Source organism: Phodopus roborovskii, unplaced genomic scaffold (assembly GCF_943737965.1).
Source record: "Phodopus roborovskii unplaced genomic scaffold, PHOROB, whole genome shotgun sequence".
NCBI lineage: Eukaryota > Metazoa > Chordata > Mammalia > Rodentia > Cricetidae > Phodopus > Phodopus roborovskii.
The window spans coordinates 12,057,500-12,079,115 of record NW_026126602.1 but is presented as its reverse complement, the minus strand read 5'-3'; the positions used below and the strand labels follow the sequence as shown (position 1 = coordinate 12,079,115).

Below are 21,616 nucleotides of genomic sequence, written 5' to 3'. Positions count from 1 at the left end.
ATATAAGTTAGTCATCAATCTCATTATCAGAGAAGAGCATTTAAGGTAGCCTTTCCACTGTTGCTCAGAATGTTAGTTGGGGGTCATCCTTGTAGGCTTCTGGACATTTCTCTAGAGTCAGTTTTTTCTCCAAACCTATAATGGCTCCCACTATTATGTTATCTCTTTTTGTTTGTTTGTTTGTTTAGTGCTCTCGTCTATTATGGTATTTCATTTATTTTTTTGTTTGTTTGTTGCTCTTGACTATTTCTCCCCGACTCAATCTTCCTAGTCCCACATGCTTTCCTCTCCTCTCCTTCTCTTTGTCCTAACTCTCTCTACTCTCACTAGCTCCCCACACTCCCAATATGCTTATTGGGAGGGATCTTATATGTGAATCTTATATATGAATCTCTTAGGTTCCTTCTTGTATCCTAGTTTCTTTGGCGGTGTGTATTATAGGTTGATGATCCTTTGCTCTACGTCTAAAATCCATATATGAGTGAGTACATACAGAATGTCAGAAGCTATAACCATAAAGTTTCTCCAGTGTGGCTGCCTACACATGATCTGAGCAAGGACAACAACAACAAGCATGCTAGCATTGACAAGGGAGAGAGCCCATGAAGCCCCAACCCTACACAAAGAACGACAGACAACTAAGAAAGCTAAGAGTGAGAGAAATAGTCTTTCTTGCAGAAGAGTACACCAACTGGTTATCCAATACCAACTACATATAGTATGTATTGACAATGACAAGTGAAGCTATGAATTTGAAAGGGAACAGGAAGGGGTATATGGGAGTCTTCAGTGGGAAGAAGAAATAATGTAATTGTATTATAGTCTCAAAAATAAAAAAAATACTTTTTTTAAAAAAAAATGACAATTTAAAATATGTTCAGGACCTTAAGAAGAATCTGAACAAATAAATGTCTTAATGAAGACATAAACAGTTGATGAAACAATAAAAACATTTGAAGACATGAAAGTAGAAAGTAGAAACAGAATCACTAAAGAAAACACATACTGAAATACATAACTATAAAAATGGAAATGAGAAACTTAGGATGTCAAACAGAAACCTCAGAGGTAAGCCTCACCAACAGATTACATGGCATGGAATGAAGAGCTTCAAGTCCTAAAGATCAGGCAGTAGTTGAACAATTCAATCAAAGAAAATATTACCTTAAAATAAATAAAAAGTCTAAGCACAAAGCACCCTGGAAATATGGAACACTATGGAAAAACAAAAATAAAAACTAAAACAAAAAACCCTATGAATAACAGGAATAGAGAAGAGGAAAAGCCCAGATCAAAGCCACAGAAAATACTGACAAAATCATTTAAAAAAAAAAAAAAAAAATTCCACAATCAGAAGAAGAAAAGTGCTTATCAAGGAACAAGAAGCATACAAAACACTAAACAGGACCAGAAAAGAAATTCTCTACAATAAATAATAATAAAAATACTAAATGTACACAACAAAGGATAGTAAATGCTTCAAAGGAAAAAGATCAAGTCACATATAATATAGGTCCATTAGAATAATGTCTGACCAAATGGATAGAACTAGAAAAAAATAATCCTGAGTGAGAAACCCAGACCCAGAGAGACAAACATAGTATATATTCACTTAAAAGTAGATATTGGCGGTAAAGTGAAGGATAATCATGCTACAATCCACAGACCTAGAGAAACTAGGCTACAATGAGGGCTCCAGAACACTCTCAGAAGGGAAAAGAGAAGAGATTTCGTGAGTACACTGAGGGCAGGTGGGGATGGGAACTGGAGGCATCAGGTGGGTGGGAATGGAAGAGTAAGTACTAAAGAGACTACTAGAAGAGGAGGTGGCATTTTGGGGTCAGGTAAAAACCTGGCACAAGGGAATCTCCCAGGAATATACAAGGAAGACTTAGACTCCTAGCAATAGCAGGTACATAGCCTGAACTGGCCATCTCCTGTGACCAGACTATTGTCTGGTCAATTGTTATCAGAGAAGTTTCATCCAGCAACAGATGGAAATAGAAGCAAACCCAAGGCGAAAGATTAGGTGGAATTGGGGGAATCCAGCAAGAGAGGGCAGAAAGGACTGTGGGAGCCAGAGGGGTCAAAGACACAAGAAAATTCACAGAATCAACTAACCTGGGTTCATGGGGGCTCACAGAGACTGAGGCAACAACCAGGGAGCCTGCATGGGACTGACCTAGGCCCTCTGCATATATGTTACGTTGTGTAGCTTGGTCTTCTTGGGGGACTCTTAACACCAGGGACTGTCTCTGACACTTTTATTGGCTTTTGGGACTCTATTCCTCATACTGGGTTGCCTTGTCCAGCCTTAATACATGAAGAAATGGCCTAGTCCTACTGCAACTTATATGCCATGTTTGGATGATATCAGTCTGAAGAGGTTAACTAATCCAAGAGGACACAAGAGATAAATAATCCCAGAAGGGGGAAAATGAACACCATTAAAAAAAAAAAAAAAAAAAAAAAGGAATCAAGAAACTCTCTTCATTAATAATATTGGCCTCAATTCCCCAGTAAATAGACACAGACTGACAGACTGGACTAGAAAACAGGATCCACCTTTCTGCTTCATCCATGAAATGTACCTTAACAACAAGGACAGACATGACCTCAGGGTTATAGGACAGAAAAGAGTATTCCAGGAAAGCAAACCCAAGAAGCAAGCAGGTGTAGTCATTTTAATAACAAATGAATTTCAAATAAAAACTAATCAAAAGAAATAGGGAAATAGTCATTAAATGGAAAACATACCATAAGAATATTGCAATTCTAAACATTTATGTACCAAATACAAAGGCACTCAAGTTCATAAAAGAAACAATGTTACAGCTAAATTCACATTCTGACCCTCACATAGTGATAGTGGGTGACTTTAATAGCCTACCCTCCCAAATACAGTTCATCCAGACTAAAACTAAACAGAGAAATGCTAACATTATAAACCAAATGGACCTAACATATTTACAGAACAATTCACCCAAACACAGAAAAATACACTTTCTCAGCACCTCATGGGAACTTCTCCAAAACTGACCACACAATTGGACACAAAAGAAGTTCTAACAGTTGAAATAACGCTCAGCAGTCTATCTGACCACCGTGGAATTAAAGCTGAGTATCAACAGCAGCACAAACATAAACTATACAAACTCATGGAAACTTAACTCACCATGGAATGAAAAAAAATGGGTCAAGACAGAGATTAAGAAGGAAATTTAAAACTTTTTAGAATTGAATGCTAATGAATACACAACATACCACAAACTTTTGTGACACTGTGGTGGCAGTTCTAAGTGGCAAATTCATAGCATTAGGTATCTACATCAAAAATCTGGAGAGATGCCATATTAGTAACATAAGAGACACACCAGAAAACCCAAGAAGAACAAGAAAACTTGACATACAAAAATATTTGATGGCAAGAAATAGTCATACTCAGGGCTAAAATCAATGAAATAAAAAAAATAAATAAGAGTTTGAGAAAAATCAACAGGATTGACAATCCTTAGCCAAATTAATAAAACTGGAGATGAAAAGGGGGCATTACAACAGACATCAAAGAAATTCAGAGAATCATAGGACATGTTTTTTATAATCTACCAAACTGAAAAACTGAAAAGAAATGGAAGAATATCTTAACATATGACCTATCAAAGTTAAATAAAGATCAAATAAGCCATTTAAACAGACCAATAAGCCTTTGTGAAACAGAAACAGGAATTAAAAGTCTCAAAACCAAAAGAACCCAGGAACAGTTGGATTCAGTGCAGAATTCATTCAGACCTCCAAAAAAATTTAATAGTCCTCAAATTATTCTGCCAAAAAAAAAAAAAGAAACAAAAGGATCATTTCCTATTTATTCTTGTGAAGCCACTATTATTCTGATACCACAATGACACAATGACCCAACAAACAAGAAAATTATAGCCCAATATCCTTTATGAACACAAAGGGATGCAAAAGTTCTCAATAAAATACTTAAAAAACCTATTCCAAGAACACATCAGAAAGTTCAACCATGATTAAGTTGGCTTCATCCCTAAGATACAGAGATGGTTCTACATATGTAAACCAATAAATATAATCCAACACATGAACATACTGAAGGACAAAAACCATAAGATCATCTCATTAGATACAGAAAAGACATCTGACAAAAATCCAACATCCCTTCATGACAAAAGTCCTAGCAAAATTTAGAATACAAGAGACATACCTCAATGTAATAAAGACAATTTACAGCATGCCTACAGCCAACATCAACTTAAGCAGAGAGAAATGCAAAGCCCTTCCACTAACATCAGAAACAAGATTACTCTCTCCATACCCATTCAATATGTCTTTAATGTCTTAGTTAGAGCAATAAGACGTATGAAGGATATCGAGGAGATAGAAATAGGAAAGGAAATAGGAAAGGAAAGGAAAGTCAAAATATCTTTTTGCAGATGAAATGATTTTATACGTAGAACAGCCTAAAAATTCCACCAGGAAGCTTTTAGAGCTGATAATCATTTTCAGAAAAATAGCAGGATACAAAATGAACACAAAATCAGCTGCCTTCCTATATACAAATAACAAACTGAGAAAGAAATCAGGAAAATGACACCTTTCATAATTGCCTCAAGAAATAAGTAAATTGGGACACCTCTAACCAAGAAAGTGAAAGACAAGTGCTGTAATTCAAGAAAAAGTCGTGCACAAAAGAAAGATGCCATGCAACAGGGTTCAGGCAGAGGGTTTTTTTTTTTTAATAGGGAAAGTGATCATAAAAAAGGGAAAGGGGTAGGGGGAGACCGGACTCTGAAGACAGGAGATGCAGGAGAGAAGATAGAGGAAAGAAGAGGAAAATAGAGGGAGAAGGAAAGAAAGAGCAGAACAGAGAGAGAAGAATGGGAGGTAGGCAGGACCCTTTTAAAAGGGAACATTGTTAGGAGTAAGGTTTTTTCATGCCGACCTGGGCCCAGAGCCTCTCCAGCCACAAATAACACACAGAGACTCTGTATTTGATACAATTCTGTTGGCCAGTTACTAGTTTCTTATTGGCTAGCTCTGTCTTAATTATTAACCCATTTCTATTAATCTAAGTATTTCCACGTGGTCTCATCTTACCGGAGAGAGGGGCTGGCGATCTGCCCTCTCCGGTCTCTCCATGCTGACTCCCCCTCGAATCCTCCTTGTCTCCTAGTCCCACCTATCTTGCTTTCCTATTGGCCAACAGTGCTTTATTCATTAACCAGTATGAGAAACATATTTACAGAATGACATCTCCCATCAGAACATAGTGAATATGCATAGGTGGTGCTCTTAGTGGCTGCAGCTGAGGGTGTATCCTGTCAGAACCTCAAGGAAAGGCCAGTATAGATGCCTGAACTATCACATATAATAAAAAGTTTAGAACATTAAAGAAAGAAACTGAAGAAGACACCAGAAGATGGAAAGAAAGATCTCCTATACTCATGGATCAATAGGATTAATGATGTGAAAATGGCCATCATACCAAAAGCAATCTTCAGATACAATACAACCCCCATAAAAATTTTAATACAATTCTTCACAGAAGTTGCTAAAGCAATTCTAAACTTCATATGGAAATACACACAAATGCTGATTAATATTAATAAAAGAGCTGCTGGAAGTAAAACAATCCTTGATCTCAAAGTAGACTACAGAGAGCTATAATAATAACAGATAGTACTGGCATAAGAACAGACATGCTTATCAAATTAAATGAATTGAAGACCCAGACATAAGTTCACATACCTATGGACACCTTGTTTTTAACAAAGAAGCCAGAAAATACACACTGGAGGAATACAGCACCTTCAATAAATGGTGCTACTCAAACTTAATGGTTGCATATAGTCAAACTAAATGATTGCATATAGAAGAATGAAAATAGATCACTGTCTGTCATCCTGCCCCTAACTCAACTCCAAACATACCATAAACCTCGATGCATGATCAGATACTCTGAATCTGATAGAAGAGAAAGTGGGGGATAGTTTTGAACTCGTTGGCACAGGAAAGGATTTCCTGAACATGACACTAATAGCATAGGCATTAAGAGCAAAAAGTTAATAAATGGAACCTCATGAAACTGAAAAGCTTCAGTACAGTCACAGACATCATCATTCAGACAAAGCAGCAGCCCGAAGAATGGAAAAAGATACATGTGTAGAGGGTCAGCATCTATAATATACAAAGATTTAAAACACTGAACATCAAGAAAACAAATAATCCAATTAAAAAATCAGGTATCAATCTAAACAGAGAATTCTCAAAGGATAAACACAAAATGGCTGAGAAATACATAAAAAATGTTCAGTGTCCTTAAATGCAGATTAAAACTACTATGAGACTTCATCTTCCCAAGTCAGAATGCCTACGATCAATACAACACATACAGCACATGCTAGTGAGGATGTGGGGAGAGAGAAACACTTATTCATTACTAGTGGAAATGCCAGCTGGTATGCACCTTACGGAAATCTGCATGGAAGCTCCTCAAAAAGCTTAAAGTTGACATCCCACAAGGTCCAGCAATGCCACTCTTGAACATATACCCAAAAGACTCTATATCCTACTTACAGAGATGCTTGTTCATGTGTGTTCATTCATAATACCAGAAGTTGGAAACAGCCTAGATGTCTATCTGTTAAATGAGTAAAGATAGGGAAAAAAATCATCCTGAACGAAGGAACCTCACACCCCAAAAGATAAACAGTGTATGTTTTCTCTTATATGCGGATGTTAGCTTTTAAGCTTTTGATACATGTATGCTACAATATGAATAACCACATAGGTTCAGTATCTCATAAGTGAGTGGGGAGAGGGGGAAAGATTTCCCAAGGAGGGAAGCAATATAGTGTTATGAAGAGATCAAGGAAAAGCCAAGAGGAGAATGAAATAGGGAAAGAGATGGGAAAGAAATGTAAAGGCAGAGATATATGGAGGGACAACTAATACTAAAAGGCTTCTGAAAAACCTACTACTGTCTCTTCACAGCAATAGAAACCCTAAGACAACAACTCTTACATATGTCATCAACGAATTGAGAAGTCAAGCTAGTATACCTAACTTGAAGCTTTACTTCCATAGACTAGAAGTCACAATGCTGGAAGATACTCTGTATGCTACCAAAGGAAAAAGGCAATTGTCAATATCACCTAGCTGTAAATCTCACAACCTATACTAGTACACCTGTAAGATATACTGGTGCAACAAAGGCACAAATGTTCCAACTAATTTTGTATTGGATTTTAGGCCCACTCCATACACGGAACCCATACTTGACGTTATTAACCTAGAGAAAAATCCAAATACTATTATTCTGCTGAAATAATAAAATAAAAGAACTCCTAGTGACATACTGCTATACCCGTGAATCAGCACCTGGCTAAACCTTCATCAGAGAAGCTTCTTGCATACATGGAAATTAACAGGGACCCACTACTAGACAATGTGAAGAAGACACTGGGCGACTTTAGAGCACTTATTCCTACATAGATGTCTTCATCAAAGCCCTCCCATTCAAGGCTCAAGACTGCCCAAGAGGAGACAGAAAGACTATAAGAGCAGAGATGACTCCACAGAAACAGTTTCTTCCAGATGTAACAGGACTGACACAAAGAGCTCATGGAGACTGAGCTAGCACACAAAAGACTGCAGAGATTCAAGACTGACAGGGTCCCAGCACACTTAGAATGAGAAGTAGACACAGGCTCCCACTTCTGCTGGTAAAAGGAAAATTGATTTTCTCCAATGTAGTCTCACACCAGGGCTGGCCCTATGCCCTGGAGTAGTTAGCTAACACAAAACGAACTCAATGGTATTTCTGTGCACTTTTTGTTTCATTTTCTTTGGTTTTGGAGAGTGTGTGTGTGTGTGTGTGTGTGTGTGTGTGTGTGGTGTGCATGTGTGTGTACCTTATCAATCTGTTGCTTGTTTTTGTGGGTTTGGGGGGGGGGGGGGTAATGTTCCTTGTTTTTTGTTGTTTGTTGGTTTTGCTTGTTTTTTTTTTTTTTTTTTTTTTTTTGTTTTAAGAGAGAGGACATAAAGACATAAAGATGGGTGGGTAGGAAGGTGGGAGGGAGGAAACTGCAAGAAGTTGGAGGAAGAGAAAAACAATCAAAATACATAGTATAGATTTTTTTTTTTCACTTGAAAAACATCTGATAGCTCTGAACTGGTTTATAAAGACAAACTGAATATAAAAAGATCAATAAATGTCCCTAGACTAATCTCTGGCTACAAAGCTATAAAAGCAGCATTTAGAAAGAATACTTAGGAAACAGAAATTGCTTTCACTCTAAGTGGGTCTCAATGTCCCTAACACTGTTTACCTTTAATACAGCTCCTCATATTGTGGTGACTCCTGACCAAAAAATTATCTCATTGTTACTTTATAACTATAATTTTGCTGTTGTTATGAATCATAATATAAATATCTGACAGGAAAGATATCTAATATACAACCCTATACAACCCCAAAGGGGTCACAGCCCACAGGTTGAGAACTGCTCACAGCCTACAGAATACCAACTCAGACTGGATTAGAACCTGCATCTTAAATGAGCCCTGTACTCATTAGTGTGATGGACTCCAGGAGCTATGTCTCAAGGACTAGCACAAGTTTGACTTAAAGACCTAGGTTCAAATTTTGTCTTTGCTATTTCTGTCCATTTCACAGTCAGCAAAGTAGGTATTTAGCACAATGCCTGCTATATACTTTACTTCTTTAAGTCTCTTTCATTATCTATGACCTTAGAGGTTTTCAAATGATGTATGAAGTAATATATATGGAACACTTGTAGAACATGGGTAAATACACAGTATGTATTAATTGCAATCATTATTAGTTTTTAGTCAGTTTCACTGGTCAATCAATGACCAGTTACATATAATATTGTAATATTACATATAATAAAAGTTTCCACTAGGAAAATGACACAAGTTAAACTACATTCTCAAGTACAAAAGCTTTAGTCTAGCAGTGGCCTAATTCTTTTATTATGGATCACAAATTGTCTTGTTATTTATATTTTATAACCATCCCTGAGCTTTTTTTTGCAGCACTTAATAACAGCCTGGCAAAAACCATCTGCATGTTGCTCTTACAGCCAGAACACACAGCTGCACATTAATATGTGCAACACTTATGACTAACATGCTGAGATCAAAAGCTGTCATTATATCACATCATTAAATCACCTTTGGATAAAGAGGACAGATAAGTGTGTTAAAATTAATACAGGAAAAGAAGACACAAGTGTTCATAAGACTGTCTTAGTATTTGACAATGGTAGGTCAGAATATGAAGAGACCTCAGTAATATTAATAAATCAGAAAAATAACTTCTAATAATTCATCTGGATGATTCAAAGTCATTCAGTTTTACTTTACTCACCTGCAAAAATAAGTAACTGGGTAGAACATTATCAAATGAAGGGCTGAGATATATGGGTTCTGTCATTCTTATGCCTATACCTCTAAAAAAAAATAAGAAATTAAACATTAGCCTGTATAAGTTATATAGTATATATTTCTAGGAACACCCACTATAACATATCAAATATAAAGGGTCCTTCATTCTTAAGACTTCTTTTACTTAACAGCAAATTTCAATAGTCCTGTGGATTGTTTTGCATTTTTTAGAAGAGGTAATCCAAATAAATAAATAAATAAGTTACTATTTTAAAAAGCACAAGAGTTCCTTTAAAGAGGTCAATAAATTAAAAAAGCAAACAAGACCAATTCTCATTGCTTTGTTCTAGTCTTTCTGGTAACACAAACATTTTGTGAATGACTGAATCTTTAAGGCGCTCTGCTAGATACTTATATAAAAGAGGGAAAAGCACTGAGACTCGGGCTGATGTCAAGCACTAACAAAGGCAGCGCCCTGCTCTGCTCCCATCTCTGCATAGAAAAGCTGCCCAGTACTGACAGTCCCCAAATGACCATTTCTACCTCTGTCCCATTTTACTGGTGGCAGCGGAGCTTCTGGGAACAGGAAGGGCCGGGATACAGATTGGCATGGTGTACAGTGATTCATAAAGGCAAACACTGCACCTGAGTGGCGTGTTACATAACTATCAAAGAGGGAAAGAGCTTACAAGTACTGGCAGAGAAAGTCCACAGGCTTTCTGAAGAATGGCCACCTTTTACTCCTACCAGAAAAGCAAACATGGTTCAGTACATCACTAGAAACTACATCAAATGAGAGAATGAGGAGCACTGTTATTAATCAACTAAAGCGGGCAGTCAATGCTACCAACTTCCTGCTACAGACACAGACATACACAACTACATCCACGAAACATTCCAAGGGGAGTAAAATCAGGCTCCAGCCATTTGGAAAGCTTTTCTTTCCTAGACCTTGAGAGCCTACCCATCTGTTTCTTTAGGAAAACTGATTTCATTCACATAGGAAAACTGCTCCAATGTGCAAGCTGTCCAGGAATGAGGGCTCTGGCCACCTTCTAAACGGCTCAGTTCACAGTGCTTAGCATATGTGTGTCAGCTGCCAACTCTGGCGCTCTACAGCATTCCTAATACAAGCTGAAGAAACCACGTTAAACAGGGCCTTGTTTGTTCATGGCTTTAATCTGCTTAGTGCAACCAACATCCAGATATGATTTAGAACTAATTATATTTCTATGTGGCTTGAACAAATTGAAACATTTAGTTTTGACCATAAACATTCACGAATGCTACAATTCAGGTCTAATTTAGTTTTGTTTAAAATAAATTTTTATATTTGACTTGCATTAAAATTAAAACTTTTCTTTGACAAAATGAGATTGTTTGAAAAGATAAATCATCTAATTCTCTATTAAGAAAAGTACTGTTCTTCAAAGTTTAAACAATTAAAATCCAAAAGGGCAAGTAAAATTCTTAACAATTACAGTGTGCTCAGTCACTCACCTGGGCTTTTTGTTTTGTTTTGCACAGCTGAGGACTGAACTCTAGCTTGGGGAGAGCAGCAATGCAATGTGTCCTATCACTGAACTTCATCCCCATTCTACTGCCTTGGTTTTCAATCTGCTTACCCTTTTGACCAAAAAAAGAGCTCTTTCCACAAATCATGGAAATATGGTCTCATTTTTTCCAGTTGAAGTCATTGAAAAATTGATGTAGTGTAACAAAATACACCTTCTCACTCTTTTGAGCTTTTTGAACCACAGAAAGGACACTAGTTCCCCCACAGAGCTTGGTGACATACTTCAGAGCAGGTATCCCATTGAAGATATCTTTACGGCTTAGTTCGGAGATTCCATTTCCAAGAAATACTTTAGTTCCATCAAATTCTTTGGCTCCTTTCTTACACTTCCCTTTAATATCAGAATATACAGAAATAACATCTCCAGCTTTCATAACTAGGTTAAAGAAGAAAATCAGATTGTTAATCTATGCTTTGACAGACTAGTAAAAATCCTTCAAGGTAAAATTGTTATCCATAGAGACATCAATTATGGACAAGAGACAAGAGACAATCCACACTGGCTTATTATCTTATTATCTCACTATAATCCTCAATAGCAACTTAACTCTTAGCTTTTAAATAGTCCCTAACATCTAATTGGACAGATGATTTTCCATGAAAACAAAGAAATGGCACTCAAAACATCCTATCTAAATCTTCAACTAAACAGGAGACATCATCTATATGACTTTTCCTCCGCAATCTAATACTAAGTAAGAGTCGTTATATAAGCCTTAGTATCATGACTCAACATTCTAAGTTGCCTACAAAAGGATTCAACAAAAATGTACACTAAAAAAGAAACCAAGGCTAAGCTAGGCCAGTAAGAAATCATTTTCCAGATCATTATACACAGGATGGGTGAAGTCCAGGAACTAAACACATCTGTAATAGACCTAAACCAGTGCTTCTTGATACAAGTCCATTAAGGTCCCACTGCAACAGTAAAGCACATGAAATTGACCACCACCAGTGTGAACCCATGAAGACTGCTAACTTCATCCCACTGTCTAGATTCTGGATGTCACCCTCACAAATGTCTTGAGATTAGGTAGGGGCTTTAAGACAGTGAAGTCAGGAATATAAAATGGAACTTCACTACCTTTTGTTTAAAAAAAAAATGTCTGTGTGTGCACACAGGCATCCATGCTTGTGTCATGTGTACAAGGGTACCTGCAGAGGCTAGAATTACAGGCAGTTGTGAGCAACCTGACAGTGGAAAGGGAACTCTGGTCCTCTGCAAGAGCAGCAAGGGCTTTTAACTATGAACAGTTGGTCTCTTTCACTTCCATTTACATTCTGTATTTCTCTGTTCCCTAGAGAAATATCACCATAACAGTTTTTATGTGGAAAAGCAGAACCCTGACAAAAACCTTTACATGGATGTCTGAGCATCATAAGCTCTGCTTCCTACTGCTGTGACAAAATCAACTTAAGGAGAAAGGGCCTATTTGCCTCATGGTTCCAGGTTCCAGTCCATCACTGTGGGGGTAAATCAAGGCAGCAAGAATTTGAAGCTGCTAATCCCATTACATCCAGTCAAGAGCAGAGAATAATAAATGCACACATGCTAGCAAACCAGGATCCCATTTCCCAAGGAATTCTGCCAATATCAGACAACCTTTCCCACCCCAATTAACATTATCATGACAACCCACCTCAGATGTGCCCACAAGCCATGGGATCTAGACCATAATCTATTGAGTCCCTTCCCAAGTGACTCTACATTGTGTCAAGTAAACTATTCAAAGTAACCATCACACTTATTTTTGTAAGATAAAATCCTCCACAGAAAATATCTTGAAATACATGACAAAGGTGGATTTAATGTACATAAACTTCCAGCTGATCACATTAATGAACTGTAGGGTGCCTTAAATATTATACCTACATTTTGAAGCTGACACAATTCCTGGAACGTAGACATGGGCCCCTCTCAACACTGCATTGCCGCACTGTGCTCCAACAATCACTTCACGCTGTTGTTTTTCTATATTCCTTCTAAGAATATTTAAAAACAAAAAATAAAGAATAATATTCTTCTAGTGCCATACTCTTTTCAAATGTTTCATTAGAGGTAGTGGATGGAAATGATCAATACACACAGTATAAATATATAAAACTTTTAAAAAATATTTTTTAAACGACTTCATACATACATAGCCTGTTAAGTCTTGATTTTCCTGACTAAATCACAAAGAAAATGCTGCAAAAGAAAGATACATACAAAGCAGCACTTTAAAAAGCAGGGAAGAAAAGGTAGAAAGAATGGGCACTAAGAAAAAGAAAAAAAAAAAAAAAAAGACAGGAGAAAAAACTCAGCAGGCAAAGACAGTTGTTGCCAGGATTGGGGTCCTAAATTCGACACCCCTGGGTCCATGTAGTAGGAGGCATCTGATTTCTGCAAATTGCCTTCTGACTACACACACACACACACACACACACACACACACACACACACACACACACACACACACACACGGAGAGAGAGAGAAAGAGAATGAGAATTAAGAGAAAAAGAAAAAGAGGGCCCTCTGGTGGTGGAATGAAGACAAGTGGCCTGTGGCCTGAGAAGCTGCTTGGTCATTCATTAACAGTATTAGCAAGTAAATAGATTTTGCTGCCTTCAAAACCTAAAGCATGAAAATATTTCTAAAACAGTATACTATTCCATGGCAAATTCTGACTATTTCAAGATAAGCAGAAGAAAATAAGTCATCTCTCCTTCAACTGCTGCTCAGCCCTAAGTTCTCCTCTTTCTCACAAGGAGATCATTCTCTTCTCTTACTATTAAAATCCTGGCATCATTCCTAACAGGAAAAACTTCAGAGACCAAGAAGGTGCTAGCCTGACCAACCACTTCTGAGCACTGCACTCCTAATGAACTTCTCTGGCTGGCAGTATTTGTCATGTGTTGCCACCACTCGCTGTGGAGTAAACTGTTTCCCATCTTTCCCCTAGGTTATCAGATGACCAAATCTCACAGCATTTGTCTCCTGGTCCCAAGCATTCACACTTCTTAAAGAGGCTTATTCTTCCACCTTCAAAACATGCCACTGTGTATTACTCACCTGATGTGCTAACCACCTGCAATCTTAACCCACAGTTAGTCACAACACTATGAGACTTGTAGACCCAACAAATCAGGAAGCTGAATCAGGAAGGTAACTTGGACCTTGTTAAAAGAGCAGCCTGAGTAGCACAGTGAAACCAGTCACCAAAACCCAAAGAACAACTTCAAAATATCCTTTGTATTTCATCTCTCAAATTTACAACTGGTATTTCTACTGAAGTAGAAATAACTACTCATAGATGAACCAGTTTCTCAAATGTGTCTCAGTGGATAAAAGTACTCGATCCTCAGACCCAATCCTGCAAGGTCTCCTGTGACTTCTACACTCAAGCATACACACATACACATTAAAAAAAAAAAAAAAAAAAAAAAAAAACCTTAAAGAAAGAAAAGAGAGACATGCAGAAAGAATTTTTGCAACATGGAGCCTGTGCCTACATGGTACCGAAAGAATAATCTCAAGCAAAAGGCAAACTAAAGGGGGGGCACAAAAGGGAAAACTACTTCAAATATGTCTGTGTCTTCAAATCCACAAACAAAACAAAACAAAACAAAACAAAACAAAACAAAAAAACCTCAAAAAGCAAAATTTTTAGTTGCTAACTCTTAATGAAATATATACAATGCACATGAATTGTTCTAACCAATTACTGAAGCCCCACCATCATAGTCCTGTAGTTCACAGAGGCTTTTAGTTCCCACTGGAGGGATGAGAAAAACAAAGCAGGAAGACAGACAACTTATATAATATACTACTGGCAAAGGGCCACTTTTAAAACAAGCAGAAGCCTCTGAACAGTAGTTTATACCATGAGAATAAACTCTGCAGACTGCTTACACAACTCTATTAAATAGTCAGTGCATCACTTTTGATAACAATGATAAAATTGTCTTAGTTTCCATAAAGTAAACAAAACCTAATAAAATTCTACTTATTAAGAGCAACAAACTAAAACTTAGTGTGCTATAGCATGCCTAGTATCCCCGCATAGAGAGGGTGAGGCAAATGGATTGAGAATTGGAAGTCAGGCTGCACTGGTTATAATACCTACCTATCTACATAACTCATATTACATTTGAGGAGAGAAAAGGAAACAGAAAATTAATGACAGTAAGAGTAGTATTACATAATGACATAGCCAAAAGCTAAAACTAATCAACTGCAATTTTGCATCCACACAAAAAAAATGTAATTCAAATGACCTGTGATCACCATCTACCACAGCCATTGCTTCAGAATTAAGAAGCAGAATCAACATGGGTTGTCTGGTAAAGGAGAATAATACAAGAAAGTTTTTCAAGTTGATCAAAGTGCTGTACATTGTGGTGAGCTGGGTTTTGGTTATGCAGATATATATATGTATGTATATAAACATTTTACAAACTATACACATGCTATGCCTCTACCTTGACTATATAAACTGCACCTCTGTTCAATTACCCAGCCTGTTAAATCAAAATTGGACAATTGAAATTCTATAAATAAAAATCCCCTTCACTAAGCCAACCTCATTAGCATGAACCTCTGTTCATAGGTGGATACGGTTTAACTAAACATTTTCTATATATAAATACATAAAATGTATAGCTTCCTGCTTAATTACAAAATATTATAATTATTCTACATGTGGCTGTTAGCTTTTGATAATTAACAGATCATAAACATCTCCATAAACATTGCTCCATAAAACTCCACCATCTTAATGGTTGCCTGATTAGTTCATAGCATGGATCAAGCAAACCATAATTTATAAAATCATTGTTTTGTTACTATCCGATTACTTCAAAATTTAGCAACATGAAGATTTTTATATTTACCACAACTCAAGTTTAATTTTTTTTTTTTTTTTTGAGACAATGTTTCTCTCTGAGTTCTACAAAGCGAGTCCCAGAACATCTAGGACTATGCATATGGAAATCCTGTCTCAAAAAACCAAATTAAAAAAAAAAAAATAGAAAAGGGACTGGGAAGATGGCTCAGAGAACTGAGAATCAGTCCCAGCATCCACATGGCAATTTCCAACTGTCTATAACTCTAGCTCCAGAGGATCTGATGCCCTCTTCTGGCCTTTGAAGGTACAAGGCATGTTCATGGTATCCTATACACAAGCAGAGAAACACTTGTACGCATAAAATAAAAATAAATAAATGAATCCTTTTTAAAAGAAACACAAGTAAACAAATGAAACTTCTAAAAAAATAAGAGTAACACCCATCACTGCACTAAACAGATAGAAGATGCATTATTTTCAAGGTCCTCAGCTCAGTCCTAGTCTTCCAGCACAGTGCATGACAGAGCATCAAGTATGTGGTTACAAACTGCTGACTTCAAGTTTCTAGGGATATTTTAAGAATGCAGACTATATTGTCAACAAGCAAAGATCTTGGGAGGAATTTTAATATAGAAGAATAAAAGGAAAAGGAAACAGCCACAAACCTTGGTCCAGTCACGGGAATGAGTAAGACGTCTGGGAGGGCTGGATGCTGAAGAACAGGAACACTGAATCCACTGAACTGCTGTTAAAAACAAGCACACAATGGTAGAGCACCCAGGACACTCGGTAAACCTCACAGGCTTCTCCGTGTCACCACGAGCACTACGATGAAGAACCTAGTACAATCTGTAAATTGTACAAGTCCCCCAAGTCATCATCTCCCACTGCAGGAAGCTAGATTTGGGCCTATTCCACCCTCACTTCATGGGACACTGTAAACGTAAACATATCTCTAAATATTTCCCCGATTCAGTGTTATCTGACTTTAGAAGGAGAGAGCGCAGGGGACCAAATATAGTAAGCAAGTGCTGAACCACTGAGCTGTACCCTGAGCCCTTTTTTTATTTTAACTTTTGAGTAAGAATATCCCTACACTGCCCACACTTGCCTCAAGTTTTCAATCCTCCTATCCCTGATTCTGTAGCAGCTAGGGAGGATGAGGAAGGAAACCTGAGCAACCCAGTAAGTTACAGGTGAGCCTTGGACACATAATCAAATCCTAACTCATATGCACAGAGAGAGTCATCTGACAAATTTCAGAATAGGACATTAAAGACTGAAATTACTAAATATAATGTATAACACCAACACTGGAGGCCATGTCATTTTTGATATCAAAATGTACTTTTATTACAAGTTCAGGATTTTGAAAAACTATTATACTTAGTTGGTTAGACTGGAAATTCACACAGAGGCTGGAGCAGTAAGTTACTAACACAGCTTACACAGACTCACTGTGGGTATCTCTCTCCAATGCTATGGCTACACTACAAGTTTGAGATCAACTCTGATGCCAGTGTTTATACCATGAAAGTTATCAAACACCCTAAGTCAGGGTAGTTTTTCTTTGAAAAATGTGTTGGTGAATGTGAGCCACTGTATTGTTACTGCAAGCTAAATGTGAGTGGACAGCCTCTGAGCAGCATGGTCAAAAGCAGATGGCAGAGTGAGAACAGGAATTATATGGAGTCTATGGGGGAAAACACATAAATATGTTTATGCATGAGGCTTGGGTTTACATATTTACTACTTTTCCCATACTACCTGAAAGAGTAGTAATAAAACTAACTGCATCATGTTGCAGAAACCATAACAGATTATTTCAGAATAGATGAGAAAAAAATTCCACATTTTAGAAAGTATGGACATAAGCCAACATTTCTCCTGACTTCCTTCAAAACACATTTCAGACTATGAGCACACCCAGCAGATAACATCTGAACAATCTAAATGTAAGTCCTTTCCTTTCTCCTTCTTTCTCTGCTTTACTGTTTCTATGACCTTATAGAGAAACTACTGTAAATACAGTATTTCCAAGGAGGAGATGAATTTTGTTGTATATTTCTGTTTAGCAATTCTACTTGCTTTATACTACTGAAATTATTTTAGATAGAGATGGATCTTTGTGGTGTCAAGACTTCCTTCTCCTTTCCTATCAGAACAAGTGAACCTGATACACAAAGAAAACTTCATGCAAGTGGCTGCCTTTCATAACAACACAAACAAGCTGTTTTTGTCAAGCTAAGTATTCTGCCCAATATCATTCAGTTTCTTTTCCCTACCTTTTAGTGTTTTTAAACGTACCATTAAAATGGTGTCAACATATCATAGATGTATATGATTTAATTGAACACTAAGGGCATGTAAAAAGAAATAAATCTTATGTCTAAATATATTATTTATTCCATCAATTCTTCCACTATATGTTTAAAAATTACCAGAATAATAAACTCCACATATTCAGAAGTTTAAAAAAAATTGAAATGTCATACTGTTCATGGGATTTTGAGGAGCACACTGTGGCAGACTATAAAAGTGTTAACTGTATAATATATCACACTCGCACAAACCTTCTGAAGCTCATCAAGCAGCAGACCTCTGACATAATCAACTGATGCTAAATGTGTATTCACTCTGACAGTTGTGAATGACGGAGGGTGTGCCAGGTGAATCAGCAGAGCTTCAAACTTCCTTTCTGCTTCTTGTTTGCTTGAAGCAGACACAACCTGAAATGGAAGGAACCACGATTGGAATCTCAGTGTTGTATTATCAGTCTTAACACATTTAAGGTTTAGTTTTTAGTGTTGTCGACATTATTTCTTTCCTTTCCAAACTGCCTTACAAATAGGACGGCCTTTTCTTTTTTTTTTTAAACTCATACACCTTTGGGGTATAAAACTGCTGAAAAGTATTGCTAAATGCCACTTCCTCTCTTAACGTACACTCTATAGAGCCCCTTGAGCTAAACATGAAATAGTTTCGCTTTCCATAAAGTCTATCCTCTTAACATAATCTGGAAATAAGACTTAGAAATCAATTTTAAATCCCAGCTGTTATAATTTAAAAAAAAAAAAAAAAAAAAAAAAAAAAAAGCTCAATAGAAAAAGACACCATGTGACGAGTTCAAGTGGAATGTTTTTTTGTATTTTTAATTAGGGGGGAAATATGGTAAAAATGGGAAAGAGGAGAGGGGAACGGCTTCCAAGCTCTAGTCCCAAGACTAGAGCAGTGGGAGAGATTTAAGAAAAGAGCAGAGGGAAAGGGGTAGAGAGAGGGAGAGAAAGAAAAAGGAAGGGAAGGGAGGTGGGCAGGGCCCTTTAAAAGGGAACATAGTGAATAGCCACAGATGGTGCTCTTAGTGGCAGCAGCTAAGGGCATATCCTGTCAAAACTCCAAAAACAAATCAGTACGAATACCTAAATACCAACACCAGCTCCAATAACATTCAAAAATGAAAGGCAAATTTAGAAAAGAAAAAAAAAAATCCAGGTTGCCTAGGTATGGCAGGTTAGGGTGATCAGAACATGTAAGAACCTTTCATTAGAAGGCAATCAACACTCACTGGGAACTTCTGTGTCAAATGTGACCAGTAACAATCAATTAACACTCTTTTGAAGACTTGCCTGCCAAACCAACGTAGTTGCTTTCACTTAAGTTTGATGCCCAAGACAACCATTGAAAGTACTTTTAAATCTATTGGATTATCACAGAATAAATTAAGCTTTACCAGTGAGAACTATTTCAAGGCAATTCACACAAAAACAATGCTTTCCAGTAAGGTATGGTGGAGTATGCCTGTAATCACAGCACTGGGTGTGAGTTTGAGGCCAACCTGGTAGAAAATGTGAGTTTCAGGGCAGGACAATGTAAAGAGCCCTATTTCAATAATTAAACAAAAATTAGTAAATAAAGCAAGCTTTTGAGATCTAATCTGGATTTTTCTTTCATTACATCTTAGCTTAGACTAAAATGTAAATGTTTATAATCAAACAACTGACAGCATTTAAAGAGGAATTCATAGTGTGCCCTTTTCAACCTAGTACAGGATTACTACTTTAAAATAACAGGTTCATCTTCTATGTTAAGTCTAGAGTTTTGTAGTCAGGGAACTTTTACTGTTGGTTTTGATATCCCTTCAGGACTAAGTGTATTGATAGGCACATAACACTTTTTTCTTACATCTAAATGCGAGCACTTATCTTAGTAAGCATCAATATTTAAAAACAATGGTTTTTAGAAATTCCAACAGTCTAATGTCAAAAACCAAAGCTATAAAAACTACCCTTTGGTCTACTTTCTGCTCCCTATAAGTTGTACTTGAATTGTTTCAAATATCTACTTATATGACCTACCTCTTTGTTCATAAAGCTCTCTTTGAGATAGTTTTCAACTTCAGGTCTCAAAGATATCTTAGGAAAAATGGGCATTTCTTTTTCCTGTTTTAAGTTGTGCAAGAAAATGTTGGGAAGCGGGTTATTTTGTTTGTTTTTTTCTTTTTTCTTTTCTTTTCCTTTCTTTCCGAATTACAGCGAACAGTCTTGTCAGCAAAAGGCCCAGCACAAAATGCCTTCAGGGACTGCGTTCAGGAGTGAACAGGGTCCAGGGTTTGTCGTTCTCCGGGATGCTGTGAGGAAGCGCCGAGCGCCACTGAGACGCTGCGACAAAAACAAACGAACGAACAAAAAAAAAAAACCGGCTTAGTGACAAATAAATGTACCTACACGCAGACCAGAAAAGTGGCTAGCCAGGAATTCCACTCCGACGCACTATTTTCCAAAACCGCGCCCCCAACTCCGGAGCATTAAGTCACTTCCTTGTTCGTCACTTCCGGTGCTGTCAGCGTACCCTGCTGCGCACGCCAAATCTGCATCTGCCAATCACCTCAGTTCTGATCCCTGAGGGTGGTGCTTCTTCCAGCGAGGAACGCTGTTTTCCTGGTTCACCCAGTATTGAGCAGAGTACCTAGCTAATTTGAATTAGGCAAGTCTTCAGTTAGTGTTCCCTGTGTAAGTGGCGGTAAAGACCACAATTTATTTGGCCTTGGATTTCATGAAATGATCTCTCTCCCTGGGACACATGAATCTGACATCAGCTGTGAATCAATATAATGTTTTAAAGAAAGACATATTCATGTCATGAGTATGAATGCATGTGAGTGCACCACGTGCTTCCTGTTGGATCCCCTGTGAACCATCATATGGGTGTTGGCAATGGCAATGGAACCAGGGTCCTCAGCAGGAACAAGTGATCTTTATTGTCATGCCATCTCTCCATCCCTAACATCCGTATTTTTTAATGTGCTAATAATACCCATGAGTACTCCGGTAAAAGTTAAAAGCCCTAATAGTGTTTACGATTAGTCATGGTTAATGTACATTAGTACTTGGGAGAGCCCTGATGTGACTTTCCCAATTGTAATGAAGTGAAAAGTATTTTAAAAAAGTAAACAAAGTCAACATGATGAACAGTTCTGTTTCTGCTGCTGTGTGGACTTGCTTTATATTGTTTTGTGCTTTTTGTTGTTTGGGGGCAATATCTCATAGATAACTGTACAAAAGGGTTGTTGAGGTTTTTTGGTGTGTGTGGGGGGGATAAATCTTTTACGTTTTCACACTGGCTTTAAAAAATGTATCTCTGGCATGCCAGCTCTTTACTAGGTGAAAATGTAACAATGGCACTCTGCTACGGTTCAACAAAATAGTTATAAACAGTTATAAACAGTAAACCAAGGCTCTGGGGGCTGAAATAACTTTCCATGATCTTGGTTTTTTTGTTTTATTT

General features: G+C 37.3%; 1 protein-coding gene across 2 annotated transcripts in view; it reads right to left on the bottom strand.

Annotated features, from left to right (window-relative positions):
• Nsun6 (NOP2/Sun RNA methyltransferase 6) overlaps positions 1–20,356 on the bottom strand; it is a 54,180-nt gene extending 33,824 nt beyond the window's left edge. Inside the window, exons 1-6 of one of the 2 annotated variants that reach the window (XM_051205702.1) lie at positions 20,188–20,356; positions 18,406–18,561; positions 16,498–16,574; positions 12,879–12,988; positions 11,228–11,381; positions 9,413–9,494 (exon numbers count right to left, since the gene is read on the bottom strand). In XM_051205702.1, coding sequence (XP_051061659.1) covers positions 9,413–9,494; positions 11,228–11,381; positions 12,879–12,988; positions 16,498–16,574; positions 18,406–18,561; positions 20,188–20,262 — 654 coding nt within the window. In that variant the 5' untranslated portion in view covers positions 20,263–20,356. Of the gene's footprint in view, positions 1–9,412; positions 9,495–11,227; positions 11,382–12,878; positions 12,989–16,497; positions 16,578–18,405; positions 18,562–20,187 lie in introns of both variants that reach the window. The other variant, XM_051205701.1, reaches the window with a different exon arrangement.
• Between the last annotated feature and the right edge of the window lie 1,260 nt (positions 20,357–21,616).